The sequence below is a fragment of the Suricata suricatta genome, chromosome 2, assembly GCF_006229205.1.
Source record: "Suricata suricatta isolate VVHF042 chromosome 2, meerkat_22Aug2017_6uvM2_HiC, whole genome shotgun sequence".
Taxonomy (NCBI): Eukaryota; Metazoa; Chordata; class Mammalia; order Carnivora; family Herpestidae; genus Suricata; species Suricata suricatta.
The window spans coordinates 14,082,972-14,099,728 of NC_043701.1; the positions used below are offsets into that span (position 1 = coordinate 14,082,972).

The 16,757-nt window shown below is 50.7% G+C and overlaps 1 protein-coding gene across 3 annotated transcripts in view; it reads left to right on the top strand.

Moving 5' to 3' along the window:
• Positions 1–16,757, top strand: part of HIPK2 (homeodomain interacting protein kinase 2) — a 176,917-nt gene that overhangs the window by 115,028 nt on the left and 45,132 nt on the right. For 2 of the 3 annotated variants that reach the window (XM_029922732.1, XM_029922723.1), the window contains exons 3-8: positions 2,712–2,835; positions 3,085–3,204; positions 5,077–5,163; positions 6,960–7,144; positions 12,088–12,250; positions 15,840–16,047. In XM_029922732.1, coding sequence (XP_029778592.1) covers positions 2,712–2,835; positions 3,085–3,204; positions 5,077–5,163; positions 6,960–7,144; positions 12,088–12,250; positions 15,840–16,047 — 887 coding nt within the window. The remainder of the gene's footprint in view (positions 1–2,711; positions 2,836–3,084; positions 3,205–5,076; positions 5,164–6,959; positions 7,145–12,087; positions 12,251–15,839; positions 16,048–16,757) is intronic. The other variant, XM_029922739.1, reaches the window with a different exon arrangement.

The following is a 16,757-nucleotide window of genomic DNA, read 5'->3' on the forward strand; positions in this document are numbered from 1 at the left end:
CCATCTAGCCTGACACTTGAGCATTTGTTCATTATGGTCACAGCAAGAAAAGTATCCTGCTGTTCATATCCTGCTACCGTGCATGGCTGCCACTTCACGTTCTAATAGAAAACGGATAGAGGGGCTCTGGGTGGCTCAGTCAGTTAAGCGTCCAACGTTAGCTCAGGTCGTGATCTGGTTTGTGAGATCAAGCCCCACATCAGGCTCTCTGCTGTCAGCACAGAGCCTGCTTGAGATCCTCTGTCTCACTCTCTCTGCCCTTCCTCCACCCTTGAAATAAATAACCTTAAAAAAAAAAGAGAGAGAGAGAAAATGGACTGAGAGTTGTCTTCATAGGCCCTATTCACGTAACATCAGTTGACAAAATCCACGGCTCGTGTTTCTTGCCAGCGAACATCACTGAAGATTCTGTCTTGCACGTCTTGAGGGAACAGAAACCGGGAGACAAATTTCCACTGGTTCCAAATGGCCTGCTTAGGGGTGTGAGAGCGAGGTGGTTCACCTGAGAGGGAGGGTGACCCCGTGGTCAAATCCAGAGGTGTCCCCATGAGACCAGCCCACCTGTGTTCCCGAGACCCGGCCTGGAAGCTACGGGCGAAGGGGCCCCGTCACAGGAATGGGGACCGAGAGGCGTAGAAGGCTTGTCCTGTGTCACCAGCCTGCCGTGGGGGCTTTGCAGAACCAGGACAGTCGTCATCTCCGGAGAGGAGGTCTGCGTCTCCACGGGGCAGGCCGGTGGACACGCCGACTCTAGAGCAGAGAGGGCAGAGAGGCAGGTTCTGACACGCACGTAATGAGAGCGTGTTGTTTTCTCTGTCATGTTCTTTTCAGATAGCCCCTTCTCTTCCAAGGGATTTTTCTTTTTTAAATCAACCAAAACCATCTCTAGAGAGACTGCATTGCTAGAGGCAGTCTGCAGTAACCTCATCATAGGGTGCATCACTGGGACTGGGGTGACTGGAAGGTGACTTCCAGGTGACTCTGAAAGCCCTGGTGTGTGTGGGGACAACCCTGGACACAGTGACCTAGGCCAGTTGTGGGATCGAAGGCCCCACAGCACAGGACAGTCCAGCAGAGATGTGCCCTAGAACCAGCACGGGCATCCCCAGTGCCCCAGTGCCAGAGGGACAAGGTCAGCCTCCCACGTTCACACACATGTTCAGAACCTGGGACACAGAGCTAGGGCGCAGCGCCAGGCAGAACCTCCGGGCCAGCAGTGAGCGGACAGGGAAGAGCCATTAAGTACGGCAGTGGCAGCTTGCACCGTGCCCGCACCCCCCCTCCTCCGCCGCCCCACACAGAGTAACCACCCCCACCCAAGCCTGGGAAGACCCACCCAGCCCTGGACGCTGGCGAAAGGATGTTGTGCACCCAGACTGATGACCGGGGCGTTCTAGAAGCACCTGGCAGCCGTGCTGAGTCTCCAGCCCTAAGGAGACTGACAAATCAAGACGTTGTAACAAGACATGTTGGTTTTTGTTTGTTTTTCAACGTTGTTAAGTAGAGAAAAGAGATTAGCAACAAGAGCAAAGTTAAAAGAATAATGTAGGGAGACACTTTTTAGGTGGAAAAAATTCAGCTCAGTGCTGAGACGTGCGGGGCTGTTGTGAGCGCAGCGTCGCTCCGCCCCCCTCTGCCAGCTGGGGAAGATCACCCAGACAGAGCCGCCTCCCTGCTCCCTCCACTCACCTGCCAGGCTCCTGAAAGGGTGGGAGAGTGGCATCTTCTGGCGTTGCTTAATCAAGCAGGAAATTTACAGAGAAAACAGAGGCTGGGCTAATGCATTTCATTATAAGCCGAGCGCCTTGAGCCACATTTTTTTTTTGAAAGCTGTTCATCTCTCATACTTTTGAACGTGGTTTTCTCCAAAACATACCCCTACTTCATCATGACACATTCTTAGAAAAGAAAATGCACTCTGTGGTCTCCTTGGTTTTCATTACTAACTACATGTGAAAATTTCCCTCTGCGTTTAGGTGGTTTCCTTCGGAAGCTCCAGCCCGTAACCTCGTCTGTCGTGTGAAGGGACAGACTCCTACAGGCAGGGACGGGTTTATAATGGAGCTCTGACTGGTACCCAGACTATGGAGTCATGAACAGGGTCCTACCATTGTAATTTCTGAAGACATTTTAGGAGACTAACTTTTTTAGAAGCTGATGATTTTTTTAAAAAAATAGCGTTTCCTTACAAAAGTGTGATTCAGACTCCTAAGAAGGGGGATCATTGGCACTAACAAATATTGGATTTCATCTCCTTATTCTGGGTAGAGGCGACTTGTTTTCTATATTACTGCAAATAGAACACCTACATTTCTGAGTTGCTTTGTAAGAACTGGGCAGTCTCTAAGATTGGTTTCCAGGTTTTCAGGTACAAATGGTAACCCTCAGGCATCTCTGAAGTGGTTATTAGCTCATCCAGCTGGAGCATAACAGTAATGAAGTCAATGGATGTGGTTCCTTGTAGGTTCCTTCTAGAGCCACAGACCAACCTTCATCTCGGCCAACCATCTGACCACGCTCCCTGCCCCTGGGGAGGACCAAGCCCAAGAATGGAGGGATTGCTGCCACACAGTGCAAGAGCCACAGGCCCTTTAGAGGGGGGCAGTAATGGCACCTTGGATTTGAAAGCTAGGATTTTATGTAGAATTCATATAGAAATGGCTGCCTCCACTTCCGAGTCGCTAATGCTTTCTCCCATTCTTCCTTTCTAGGGCCCCTGAAATCATCCTTGGTTTACCCTTTTGTGAGGCAATTGACATGTGGTCCCTGGGCTGTGTCATTGCTGAGCTGTTCCTGGGCTGGCCGCTCTATCCAGGAGCCTCCGAGTATGATCAGGTGGGTCCGGATCGCTCAGGTCCCTTAAAACATGACACATGGAGGAGGTGGTGGAGGTTTCCTTGTCTCCAAAACCTTGCTTCCCATAACTGTGCTTTTCTCTTATTCCTCTTTCTTTCCCCTCTTTCTCCTATTACTTCTTTCCTTCCCTATAAAATTGTCATTTTTCTCAAAGGCACGAGAGCCATTAGTACACCATATGTACGGTGACAGGAAACGCCCTGACCTCATTCCCCTCTTTTCTTGCAGATTCGGTATATTTCACAAACACAGGGTTTGCCAGCTGAATATTTATTAAGCGCAGGGACAAAGACAACTAGGTTTTTCAACCGTGACACAGACTCACCGTACCCTTTGTGGAGATTGAAGGTAGGAAGAGCGTCCCCGCCACTCCTCACCCATGCCCAGCGCTCAGGAAAGAAGGGAACCGTCCGCTTAGCAGGGAGCAAGCAGAGAGCTCTGGCCGTCGGCACCCCGGTCCTGCGCTTCGCTTTGATTCATCCGGCAGCCCCCGGGGGGAGGGGGCAACCATTGTTGATGCATGAGGTGCATGAATTCGAGTGTCCAAAAGCACCACTTTGCTTGGCCGGCTGCTACGAAGCTCAAATCCCAAATTCTGACAGCTAAACTCCTGGGATTTAATCCCAGCGAGTCATAATACTGACTTGTCGGGTGTGTGCTAGAGAGAGAATTGAGCCACCTCCTGTCCTCGAGCAGCTCCTAGTCCAAGCCCCCCCCCCCCCCCCCCCCCCCCCGCCACCCCGCTGTCACAAGTGCCCCACTGCTGGTAGGAATAGAGTCGGAGGCCAAGAGGAGGGAGCTAGAGGGCCAGGAGGAGCATTTGAGCTGGGCCCTAAAGGGTGAAGAGGGCCTTGCAGGCAGGGGAAACAACCTCAGCAAGATGACAGCCCTTAGGCTCCGGGAGGGGTGTCTGTCCCCACCGGCAGGTGGTGTCGCGCACCCCTGCACACCATCAACTCTTGAGTGGTTTTACTTTAACTTTTAACGGAAACGTATTTTGCTTTCACTTTGATCTGTGCCTAGCAATTAAAATTAATGTATTTTCCTGGGAAGGAGAAAATAATGCAAGTCTTAAGTATGCTTTGTGCTCATTTTAGGTGTTTCTTTCTTTCTTTTTTCTTTTTTTTTGCAAGAGAGTAGGTGAGGGTTTTTTGTTTGTTGGGGTTTTTGTGTTTGTCTGTTTGACAGAAACCACAGCCAAATTCTAATACAATTTAAAGACAGTGTGTAGCCAGTAGTTGCAGAAGATCTTGAAAAGAGATTGGAGAGCTAAGCAAGCACTCTGAGGCTATTGATGAGAGGGCTGGCATTTGGTACCGGTGAGAGCGAGCAGCTAGAGGTCAGGTCCAGTAAAAAAGAGTTCAGGGCTGGAGGCGGGTGAGGCCAGGCAGGGGCAGGGTTCACTTTCATGTCTTCATCTGGAGCCTCCATCCTACTTGTCCAGCTGTTTCTGGGATCAGAGCCTGGATCCTAGCAGCTCAACTATGCCATCCCTGAGTGAGGATATGAGGCTTAATTACCTATGGTCCACAGATGCATCCAGAAACTCACAGTAACTGGAAACAGCAGCCCCCTAGACCAAGGCCAGTGCGGGCATCATCCGGGCATGGCCCCGCCCCAGGTGCAGGGGCAGCACAGAACAGACGCGGGGGCTAGATGCCACTTCCTGGCCACGAGGCCTTGGCAAACTCCTTGAACTTGTCATTCCTCTTTCTCCCTCTGGAAAGTGGGTCGGTGATCATCCTCCCTAGAGTGGTGGTAAAGAGCACCGAATGAGTTCTTGTGCTTTTGAATAAATAGTGCCTGGCATGCAGTGAGAGCCATCTATCTGAGAGTTTGAGAAATAAAAGTAAATTATCATTTAAAACCATGTGGAAAAGGGCTTCTGCTTTTCCACGTGTGGAATCTTACCTTATCCCTTAAACTTAGGGGAAAATGTAGGGTTTTCAGGGATATGGCATACCTTGGTCATCTTGGAACCCTCTGGATCTGATTCAGAGTAGGCTCTCGACAGGTCTTGGTGGGAAGAACAGAAGAGAGATGAGTTAGTGTGGAGGATGAAAAAAGAAAGCAATTGTGTGCACAGGTCACCTTAAGAATCAGAGTGTTCTCTAAAAGTTGGGAAAAGACCCTCCATGAGAAACAGAAGCTCCAGAGCTTGAGTCAAGGTAACCAGGAAATAATTCACATGACCACTCAGCTTTTGCCTCTTTTGACCAGACACCAGATGACCATGAAGCAGAGACGGGGATTAAGTCGAAAGAAGCAAGAAAGTACATTTTCAATTGTTTAGATGATATGGCCCAGGTAAGCCCCATGGGTGAATGTGCAGTGTTACCCCTTTAAAACCAAGCACAGCAAGAGAAGATGGTGGGGAAAATTCACATTACTCATCTGCGGTGGTTGACTTTGACCTTGAACAATGATATGCCACTCGTAGTAAGAATACCATTGGGTTGGTGGGACATTTTCAGAACCTTGCAGCAGCTCTTTATTGCTTCTCATTTGTAAAAGAAACAAAAAGTACTAGCCAATCTTACTGATGTTTTCATGAGAATTCAAGCTCATTAGAACATTGGACTTTAATGCCCACGACTCAGTGTATTAGTTCCTAGAGCTCCCCTAGTAACATGCTGCGTACCGGGTGGCTTCAGACAGCAGACATTTATTCTCCCACAGTTCAACGGGCTAGAAATTTGAATTTAAAGTACCACCAGGGCCATGCTCCCTCTGAAAGCTCTAGAAAGCAACTGTCCTGTGCCTCAGTCCTAGTGTCTGCAGACCCCTGGAAGTCCTCAGTGTTCCTTGATGTGTAGCTGACTGACCCCAACCTCTTCATCCTAATTCCTGTGGCCTTTATTCCTGGGTTTCCTCTTGTCTCTGTGCCCAAATCTCCCTCTTCTTTCTCTTATAAAGACACCAGTCACTGGATTTGGGATCTACCCTATTCCAGCTCAGTGGAAGGACCACAGGCTCTCACCTTTGTGCCCAGAGAAAATTCTAGAACGTCAGCTGCTTTTAGCGTAAGGACTAGTCTAACTAAAATCAGGGCAACCCAAAGAGTTTTTCCTAAAAGCAGCAAGAAGTACAGCGATAGACCAATAAACACTAAGCACACTTCTTACTGAGTGTGAGTGGAACCAAAAATCATGATTCTGAGTAAAGGGTGCTTGTTGGTTGATTAGACACTTAGATTGTCTGAGAAAACTGAAATTACTTTCCAGAGCATGCCTTGGAAAATAATAGAAAGCACCGTGAAACAAGCTTTTCAAAAACTGTCCGAGGCTTACTCTTATAAGAAAAATCCTGGGTTCAGATACCCTGCTTGTCTTGGTCAGAGGTGATCCCAGTGAACACAGGGGCTAAAACAGTTCTAGCGCTAAGTTAGGGCACTGCTGGAGGACAGATTCACTGTAGCTGGAGGAAGAGGTTCTGTTGGCCTTTGCAGGTTAAATACATAACCCATTTTGCATTTCATCATTTACAACTTGGTTGTAGTTACAGTTTTTCAATTGTGGTAAAAATATACACAGCATAAAATTGGGGCACCTGCATGGCTCAGCCCATCAGGCAGCCGACTCGTGTTCTCAGCTCAGGTCTTGACCCTCGATGTCTTGAGTTTAAGCTCTGCACTGGGCTCCTCCCTGGGCATGGAGCCTATTTAAAAAAAAAAGAAAAAGAAAACCTGACCATCTTGATCATTTTTAAGTATATAATTGAGTAGTAGCAAGTATAACCCCATTATTATGCAACAAATGTCCAGAAGTCTTTCCATCTTGGGATTATTTTCCACGCGGTATGACATGAGGTACATTTCAACTTAACTGATGGAAGCAGGCACAGGGCACGGCCTGTCACGTCTGTGTATTTTCTAGCACGGCCTCCCCCATCCATGGCCGCCCTCCACCTTTCCTGGAGAGGACACAGCCACAGCCTGTAGGCAGGAACAGCCTGTGGCAGTGCCTGCAGCAGGACCCCCGCAGCCTTCGGGACACTGGGAAGGGGTGACAGAGATGGGGATGGAGTTCCCGGCAGAGCAGAAGGGAAGCCGGGGTGGGGGTGGCGGAACAGGGCTTTGGTAACCTGTCCCTGTTTGCCTCCAGGTGAACATGACAACAGATTTGGAAGGGAGCGACATGTTAGTGGAGAAGGCAGACCGGCGGGAGTTCATCGACCTGTTAAAGAAGATGCTGACCATAGACGCTGATAAGAGAATCACTCCCATCGAAACCCTGAACCACCCGTTTGTCACCATGACGCACCTTCTCGATTTTCCCCACAGCACACAGTAGGTGTCTTGCTGGATGCTTTTTTCCAGGGATCAGCAGACTTTTTCTTTAAAGCCTCAGATAGTAAATGTGTTAGGCTTTGCGGCCATATGGTCTGTGTCGCAACCACTCTGCTCCGCCATTACAGATGACAGTAGCCGTAGACGATACAGAAAGCAATGAGAGAGGCTGCATTTCATTAAAACGTTGTTTGTAGAAACAGGTGGCAGCGGACTGGGTGCTCACAATGACAGCGTCTGTGAAGCAAAGCCACTTTCGGTGCCAGAGGTCACTCCCAGAACCATTCTAGTTTGGATTTGGGTTTGTTCATCCATTCATTCGTCACGCATCGGGCTGTGTGCTGGGGTAGAGCGCAGGGCCGAGCAGACGGGGCCCCTGCCTGTGGGGGCTTCCAGCCTGTGGGTAAGGGAAAGACATCATGCGAGAGAGCCCCAGAGAAGCAGGCTGTGACCAGGGAATGCGGGCTGCAGTCAGGGCCAGGCAGGGCGGGCCTGAGGAAACGACCACTGAAGGACGAGCGACAGGTCACCAGTGGAAAGGCAGGCCGGGGCGGAAAGGGTACTGCCCGCGAGGTGACTTCCAGCACAGGGCCTGCAGTTTGGAAGGAGGGGCGGCCTCAGGATGAGCCAGCAAGGCCCAGAGATACGGGTTTGGGTCTTCAACCTAAGAGCAGTGCGAGTCCTGGAGGGACTTCTGAGCCCTGGAGGGCTGGTTAGGGTCATGTTTGACAGAGACCTCTCTGGTCCTGCACCATCAAATCAGAGAAGCCTGGGGAACCATGAAAGCTGCTGGTGCCCGAGGGAGCTGTCTGAGGGGTAGAGCAGCTGGCTCAGCAGGCTGCAGGACCGAGAGGAGGGGAGGGACAAATAGGAGCCACTAGAGGGACCCAAAAGGGTTCTTCTGATACAAAGGGACCATAGCAGTTCAGAATGCTGGTGGGAAGGGTCTGCAGTGCGAGGGATTGAAGAGAAGGATGCAGAGGTTTCCAAGAGGCCAGGAGGGGCCGGGATGGCAAGGCCAAGGTCACGGGCGGGGAGGTATGAGAGTGTGGGGAGGCGAGCTGGCTGGGCCAGCCAAGCGGATGTTCTTCAGCAGCTCCCATCTTCCCTGTGGAGAGTGAGGTGGTTGGTGGCTGAAGAAGGGGAGGAAGGCCTGGGTGGTTGGGGCAAGAGGCGGCCAGGCCAAGTGAACAGGGCAGTGGGGGGAACAGAGTGGCGGCAGATGTGAACGGGGCGGAGGGTGACCGGGCCTCCAGGTGACAGCAGGAAGACAACAGATCGTTACTCGGGGTCATCCAGCTTGGAGCTTTGCCAGGCTGCTTCGGACAGACTTAGGATGTTGGCAAAAGAGTGCTCGTTATCCCAAAAGACGGCTGCGGGAGGCTTAGCTGTGAAGGGAAAGGAGGTGAGGGCAGAGGGGCCGGCGGGGCCCAACAGTCTGGTCACCTCGAAGATGGGCGACTTTAGTAACAGCTGAACGAGCCAGATGGGCGGAAGCGTGGCCGAGGGAGGGGACACTTGAACTTGCAGTCTGGGGAAGCAGAGAGAAGTGGAGACAGGGTGGCCAGAATTGACCACAGGCCCCTGGGATGAGAAGTGAGAAGCCAGAGTGTCTGACCTCTGAGGCCCTTGCCCGCTGGGCAGGGCACGGGGAGGCCAGGGTGGCGAGGGGGGGAGGAGGAGTTTGTAGAGGCTGGAGCAACAAAGTACACTGAAGACTGACCTGCTTCAACAGAGGAGCTCATGTTTGTACAGTTCTAGAAGACAAGACCAAACACCAAGATCAAGGTGTTGGGCAGCACTGTTTCTTCTAAGGCTGCTCTGCCCAGCTTCTAGATGGCCAGCTCCTCCCTGCGTCCTCGCGTGGTCCTTCTAGACAGGTCTGTGTCCTAATTTCCTCCTCCTCGCAGGCAGTTGGATTAGGGCCCACCCTGATGGCCTCATTTTACCTCTTTATAAAGATCACATCTCCACACGCAGCCACATGTGGAAGCTTAGAACTTCGGCATGTGGATTTGGGGAAAGAGTTCAGCCCATATCAGAGGGTAATGAGAGATTTCACTTCAGCCTCTCAACCTGGAGACCCTTGGGATGTGAAAGAACAGATAGTCGCTTCCCTGGAAGTCTGCAGGGAGAAGCAGTGCGCCCAAGAGAGCGCCAGATTTTAAATGGGTTACGAGGAAACGGGCATACGTGAAGAGGCTGAACGTGGGAGACCTCTGCACATCCTGGCAGTTCCTGCCACGGCCGGACTCTGGGCCGAGTCTCTAGGCTGGACTTGACCTTATCTGGTTTGCAGAGAGTGAGTGGGTGGCCCCCAAATTACCTCCTGATTTCAGTTCTGGTCCTTAGCAGTTGCTGTTGAGCAAGTCAGATCCCATGGCAACAACCACCAAGGTCCAGTACAGAGAAGGAAGTTGGACCTTCCCTTGCACATCTCATTACAGGATTTGTCCTATTTCTGGGGCAGTAGGGGTAAGTCAAGGAGTCATTCTGCGTCACAGAAGGAAGGCCGACTTGGTGATTTATGAGATAGGGCTCCTGTGAGATCAGTCTTTTTATATTCAGGGGCAAAATGGGACAAGTGTGAACCAGCTATGGTAGGAGGAGTAGGCGATGGAGTGGTCCTCTCCAGACAGCTCCCGGTTACCCTCTACACCGTCAGTGCGACCGTCACCTGCACAATGTCAGGGGCGTAGCTGACCAACCTCAGGGTCTTGCCTAGCTCTGAATTCTGTTAAGGAAGCAGCAATCGAATGCTTCAAAATTTAGAATTTGGTGTAGATCCAAGAGGATCACTGGCTACTTAGAATTCAGAAAATGGGCTCCAGAAGGAAAGACAGGTCTTTGAGCATACCTGGGCTTACCTGGGAGTAGACCTAACCCCTAAGCGTCCCCAGAACAGGCCGGGAAGACCATGAAAACTACAGGATGAGAAGAAAGCTCCAACCTCCTCCCCTTCCGAAGACCCACACCCATGGGGCTGGGCCAGAGCTGCCCCAACATCTAGATTAACAGGTGAAGGAGACCCCACCCCTTTCTCCACACCAGGGTTTTAGTGCACAAATTCCTTAAAAGCCGTTGTCACAGAATTAACCCAGGGTGTAAGTATTTGCTCTTCCTGAAACTCAAAACTCAGACCATTTCAATTAGAAAATTGTGCATCTAGGGGCGCCTGGGTGGCTCAGTCGGTTAAGCGTCCGGCTTCGGCTCAGGTCATGATCTCACAGTTCATGGGTTCGAGCCCCACATTGGGCTCTGTGCTGACAGCTAGCTCAGAGCCTGGAGCCTGCTTCAGATTCTGTATCTCCCTCTCTCTCTTGACCCTCCCCTGCTCACACTGTCTCTCTCTGTCTCTCAAAAATAAATAGAAAGCATTAAAAAAAATGAAAAAATAAATAAAAAATAGAAAATTGTGCATCTAAAAGCTTTGGGTTGAATTGTCACAAAACCATATGATTCTTTAAATACATTCCAAAAAGAATACAAAATCCATCGCTTTAGTCCTTCAGCATCCATGTGAAAGCACTTAGTGGTTTGCATGGTACTTAGCACATGCCCAAAACATGTTGGCATTACCATAAAATACTACATTATTAGTAGTATTTTTAGCTATTCATTACCATAGAATGTTTCCCTTTTTCTCCAAGGTGATCAATCAGTCAGTGTTTATTTCATGTGCACTGTGTGGCCATTTTAAGTAGTCATGAACTCAGAAAGGATTCCTCCGGACCTGTCTCAGTTCAGACCACCTGTCCTAGAAAGGTTTGGAAATAGCCCTCACCCACCTGCTCGGCCCAAATGATAGCATACCCATAGCACACGTGTGTAATCTCAAAGGAGTAGAACACCAATATTTTATTTATATTCAGTTCATCACATTATTTATAATCAAAATAAGTATTTGAAATTGAAATCTAAATGCTGTTTTACTATCCTGCATGTCAGCATTTGAGGAAAAGTAAGTTTAATTAGAAGACAGAAGTAAATGAGAAACAAGGCATAAATTCGGAAGGACACTCTGTGGATTTTCAAGAATTCAGTGGTTGAGGCCACTGTGGCTTTCCTTCTCCTTGACGCTGGTGTCACCAACATTGTTAGACTTTACTTTCATAACTAGGGTTCTGTTTTGATTCACAAATGCAATGGAGGGGGAAGAAAGAGGGAGAGAACTTCTATTTCGTGTAACCAGGCAAGCACGAGAAAAGCAAATGAGGAGAAGGAGGTTAAGGGGGAGGTGTTTGTGCACAGGAAGACGGCCAGTAATCTAGAGTACTCCGCCCTTCGCCTTGGCAGATGACCGATCTGTCCTCTAAAGCTTAACACCTTTACCTCGTAAACCGGGGCAACAATCCTATCTCCCTCTTGTGTTGTTGTAGGACTGAGTGAAAGAGTGCTTCCCAACAAACGTTAGCCACTATTAGCAATTATGACTAGTATTACTGTTCCCATTACTATATGCAGTTCCAGTGGGGACAGCGTGTCCCCGTGTCCAGATTAGGGGTTGGCTGGTTCCTCGGCTGTCCCCTAGATGGCGCTGGTGCCCCAGAAGCGCAAGGACTTGTCTTTGGTAAGTTGGAGGCCTGTCCGAAGCTGCTGTTAATGTTCCCGGAGTAACCCATAAACCACCCCCACCGCTGAGACTGAGCTGTGAAGTTGGTTCTGCAGATCTGCGAGATGAGGAAAATACAGCGAGAGCCATCAAGTCTGTTGTGCTAAGGAGAGCCTTAACCCGTCCTGGGGGGATTTCATCTGAATAAAACTGACTTGAGCCAAATGCAGACTTTGCATGAGAAATCCAGGAAATTCAGACCTAAAGTTAAGTTTCCCCAGTGGTCTTGTTTACTAGATTAACTGTTCTCTCCCTTTCTCTCCATCTTCTCCCCTTTATACTGTGTTACCCTCTTCTCTTTCCCTTATGCCTCTGCCTTTTGCATGAACAGCGTCAAATCATGTTTCCAGAACATGGAGATTTGCAAGCGTCGGGTGAATATGTATGACACCGTGAACCAGAGCAAAACCCCTTTCATCACGCATGTGGCCCCCAGCACCTCCACCAACCTGACCATGACCTTCAACAACCAGCTGAACACTGTCCACAACCAGGTGAATGGGGAGCGAAGGGGAAGGTGGGCGGGGCTGATGCAGACTCAGGAATTATATTTTCCCACCAGACCTAATCAGGAGACCAATTCCTTCAGGATCATGTAGAAGAGACAATAGACACAAAACTCCTCTATTGTCATGTTTAGCTATGTAAGAAAGTGTTTGCTTCCAAGGTTATTTCCTTTGAGAGACTCAGGGACTTCGTAAAGGCACGCTTTCCGAGATAGTACCTCTTAGTGTTCCCCTTGGTCCTGACGTGGGAATAATGTGAAGTCTCCTGCTATAATCCTCTTATGCCTGACATCTGCCTGGTAAGGAATTCCATCCCTGGAAGGGACACTGGCCATCACCCCGTTCAGGTCCCTCCCTCATGTCCCCACATTGCTGGGTCCACAGGATCTTTCAGGACAGATAAAACCTGTCCTTTCTCCAAGTCATGGGGAAAATCAATTCATCAGCCTGTCACCAGAATCCCAGCAGCCAGAACCAGAAGGGACCAAGAGAGTAAGGTTTTCTTCTCACAGATATCCAACCTTTTGCAAAAAATTAGCAGAACCCCACACTTAACATGCTGTTTAAAATATGGATGGGGTGCCTAGGTGGCTCAGTTGGTTAAGCGTCCGACTTCGGCTCAGGTCAGATCTCACGTTTGTGGGTTTGAGCCCCACGTCGGGCTCTGAGCTGACAGCTAGCTCAGAGCCTGGAGCCTGTCTTCAGATTCTGTGTCTCCCTCTCTCTGACCCTCCCCTGCTCACGCTGTCTATCTCTCTTTCTCAAAAATAAATTTTAAAAATTCTTTTTAATTAAAAAATAAAATATGGATAAAACCCAGGAAATACTTACTGATTGAATAATCTCCAAATCCTAGCCTGGGCCACCTTTGATAGCTAAGGGATGTTTACTTTGATTCCCTAGTTCCAGTCTTACCACTTCCTTCAAAGAACTAACTGCCCCTAGATTTTTTTCAGCCTTATTATCAACCTGCAGTGGCCACAACACTCCTGGTATGGGTGTGTGTGTGCTCACGTGCACGCATGTGTATATGTGTGCGTGTACATGCACACACACACCCTTCCAGAGAAGAGTGTATATGTTCTAATCCTGAAGAACAAATACCTCCACCTGGCCATCCACTCTCTTCTGACAGGTTCCCTCTGTCACTGAAGAGGCACTGACCCCACCTTCCAGCCCCCTCCCCGCTCCCCTCCCCAAGACTCCCCGCTCCAGCCATCCCTGCAGCCCATTGAGTTGCTGGGGCCTAGCTCTCTTTCCTGTCCTCTCTCCCTGCCTATACTCTGGGAACCTGCAACCTGCCGCCCATGGGGACCAATAGTGTCCTTAGAGCTCTCCTTGGGGGGAAGAGCTTGTGCTCTCTAGGGCCTGGAGTCCAAAGCAACAAACAGCCCCTCCCAGGCCCTGGCCCTGAGCTCAGGCTAAGGTGTCCACAGCCAGACATAATGTGCTTCTCAACAAAATACCACCGTGGTTGTGTCTTTCGTCACCAGGGCCCCATCACATCAGCTGCCAGAGGGTTAATATCATCAAGAAGTTCATTTAAATTGGTGGAGTCAGGAGGGTTTCCGTGCGGAGCACAGGGGACCCAGGCGAGGCCCGGAAGCAAGCAGAGGCTTGGAGAGAACTTGCTGGGAGGATTCGTGTGAGGCAGCAGGGCCTGCGCTCTGCGGACCGGGAGCAGACTACCCGGCTGGTGCCGTGGGCACAGACCGCAGAGGGAGATGCATTTGGAAGGGAAGGCTGGCCAAAGCATGATCAGGAGTGCCAGACCCAAATGCACAGATAGTGTTTATTAGACAGTAATTGGAGATTTGAGGGCAGAGGTGACGACATGCACAAAGTTTTCTTTCGGAAAGAATGTTCTAGCCTCAGTGCCCAAGAATTGGAAGGGAAAATCCGTAGAGGCCAGAACTTCACTAAACAGAGCCCAGGCACCAGGGCAGAGACCCTGAGAGTCAGGTTCCGGGGACAACCGGAAGGAGGCAGCCGCAGGGGAGGCAGAGGAGTTGAGTACCAGCGCGGGGACCTGGAGGATATGGGTCCCCAAGGGGGAGGCTCAGGGCAGAGGTCAGCGGTGGGAAGTGGGGGCGGGGGAGGCCTCCGGGACAGGTTCTCTGGGCCGAGGACAGAGAGGAAACACGAGGCCACACAGCATCATCAGTAACAGAACGCAGACGCCCGCCCACGTGTGGCGTGCACAACCCGGAGGCCCCAGGCAGCCACTCACTGTGGCAATCCATATCCTAAAATCCAAACATGCATGCTGCATCATTTAGTGATTATTTTCAAACAAATTAATTTGCTTAGCACTAAAATTGGGCATAAAACCTAAGTACAAAAAAACCCATAAACACATAAAATGAGACATTAGCCTTTTTATCAAATTTGACATGTATATGTACCCATCTTCAAACTCTACTTCGGTATGCGTCCAGGATCCCCTGTGGCTCTTTCCTCCTCGTCCGTAATCTCTAGTGGCAAGACCTGTGGTAGACAGTGTCGAATTCGAAGACCCCGGTAACCTTCACCTATCTTGCTCCAGGATCCGTGTGAAGAAGCTGGAGAATTCGCGATTTAGAACCGATTTTCCTTCTCTGGCCTTGCTTTCCATGCAAGTTCATTCTCAAGTGATGTCTCTTTCCGAAAGAGACAGGAGAGAGGACACATTTCAGAAGCTGTTCACCCCTCTCCATTTAAATTCCCCTGAGCCATCGGCGCCTTTCCTCTCTGGCTTTCAGCCTCCGAAGCTGCACACCAGCGGAAGAAGGCACCAAACCCCCACAGGAAACCCCAGGCTCCATGGATCCCTCTCCCTAGCTGGCTGTTTCTATAGCGTGTTTATTTGCAGTAATGTCCTCAGCTGCCCTCCGAGGGTATCTGTGAGCAGGGCTGCCCTGGCACCAGCCCATGTCGGCCTCCCTCCACGTCTGGTACCTGGGACACTGTGCCTGCAGAGGCGGCCTCCTGGGCTCCGCCTCCCAGGTGTGGACTGCAGGGAAGGGGCGAGTGAGCAGAGCTTGGAGGTGTAGGCTGGCAGGTCCACATTTCATGCACCGAGACACCCCCCCCTCCCCCCCGCCGAGTCGCTGGACAGAGCTGGGTCAGGAAGGGAAGGCAGGCAGGGGGTCAGCTCTCCCCGCTGTCACCGTGTTCCAGTGCAGCACCCAAGGGATCCAAGAGTCCTAAGCTCAGACGGGGCCCTCCAGGCTGTTGGAAAGGGGAGGGCAGAACATAACGGTCTCTGGCCTGATTTTTACCTTTGCGGTTTGTACACGTCCGGCATGCAAGCTTCCATTTGCACTCTGGTCCGGGCCCCACACACGTTAGGCACGGGCCCGAGTGTAAGCACCAAAGGGGATGCCAGGGCCAATGTGGCTGCAAGGTGCCTGCTCTTCCCGAGCCATCCACTGTGTTTCCACCCCTCCCCTCCTCTGTTTTGGCTTTTTGGCTCTTGGTTTTTGTTTGTTTACTCCTCTTTGAATTCATTTATTTGATTTAGACTCGAATCTCCCAACATGCCACACGTCCCTCATTTTTTATTTTTATTTTTGTTCAATCCCCGTCATTCCTTTAGGCTCCCACCTCCACCAGTGCCACTATTTCCTTAGCCAATCCCGAAGTCTCCATACTAAACTACCAATCTGCACTCTACCAGCCCTCAGCGGCGTCCATGGCTGCAGTGGCCCAGCGGAGCCTGCCCCTGCAGACGGGAACAGCCCAGATCTGTGCCCGGCCTGACCCCTTCCAGCAAGCTCTCATCGTGTGTCCGCCCGGCTTCCAAGGTAAGGCTGCGCAGACCCGGCCCCTCGCCTGTTGCTTCCCGTTCACCTCTGGGGTGCCGGCACCCACACTTTTCCGTCATGCCCACCTCCCTGGACCAAGGCTAAGGCCCTCTTCATCTTCCAGAGCACGCTGGCTTCACTAAACTTGAGGCGCCTCTCCGACTCCGGCCAGCCTCAACACAATAGGACTTCTGCTTCAGCACCAAGTTGTTTTTCTCCCCACCTGCTGGTGTTTTTGTCCCAGGCCAGCTGTCTGTAAATACCCACGTTGTTTGACTCTTATTGTGAGGCTGATGTCAGCTTACATTTCCTCCAGTGAAATATCCTCAGGGCTTGCCCCTCTCTGACAGCCAGCTGGGCCCAGCTCTCATGAAGAATATGAATCTGTCCGAAAAGGACCGCCCATGCCTGTCTCCCAAATGATTCTTTAGCCATACACCCCAACACTCTTCTCCTGGAAGTTCTAAGAATCCAGCCAGGGTTGACTGTGTACGGGGTTTCAGTGTGTACAGAAGGCCGAGTATCTGTTCCCAATACAACAGACACACTGTGGTGTGCGCTGGGTGTGGTGCTCAGTTCCAGACAGACGGACTCCAGGGGACTGTTCCGACACCCCTGGCTTTGACAGACAGAAGGGCATTTTCATGGCAGAAGCTGTCTTTCTGGTGTAATTCGTCGGCATAACCGTTCCACTTTTGGCTTTACAGACT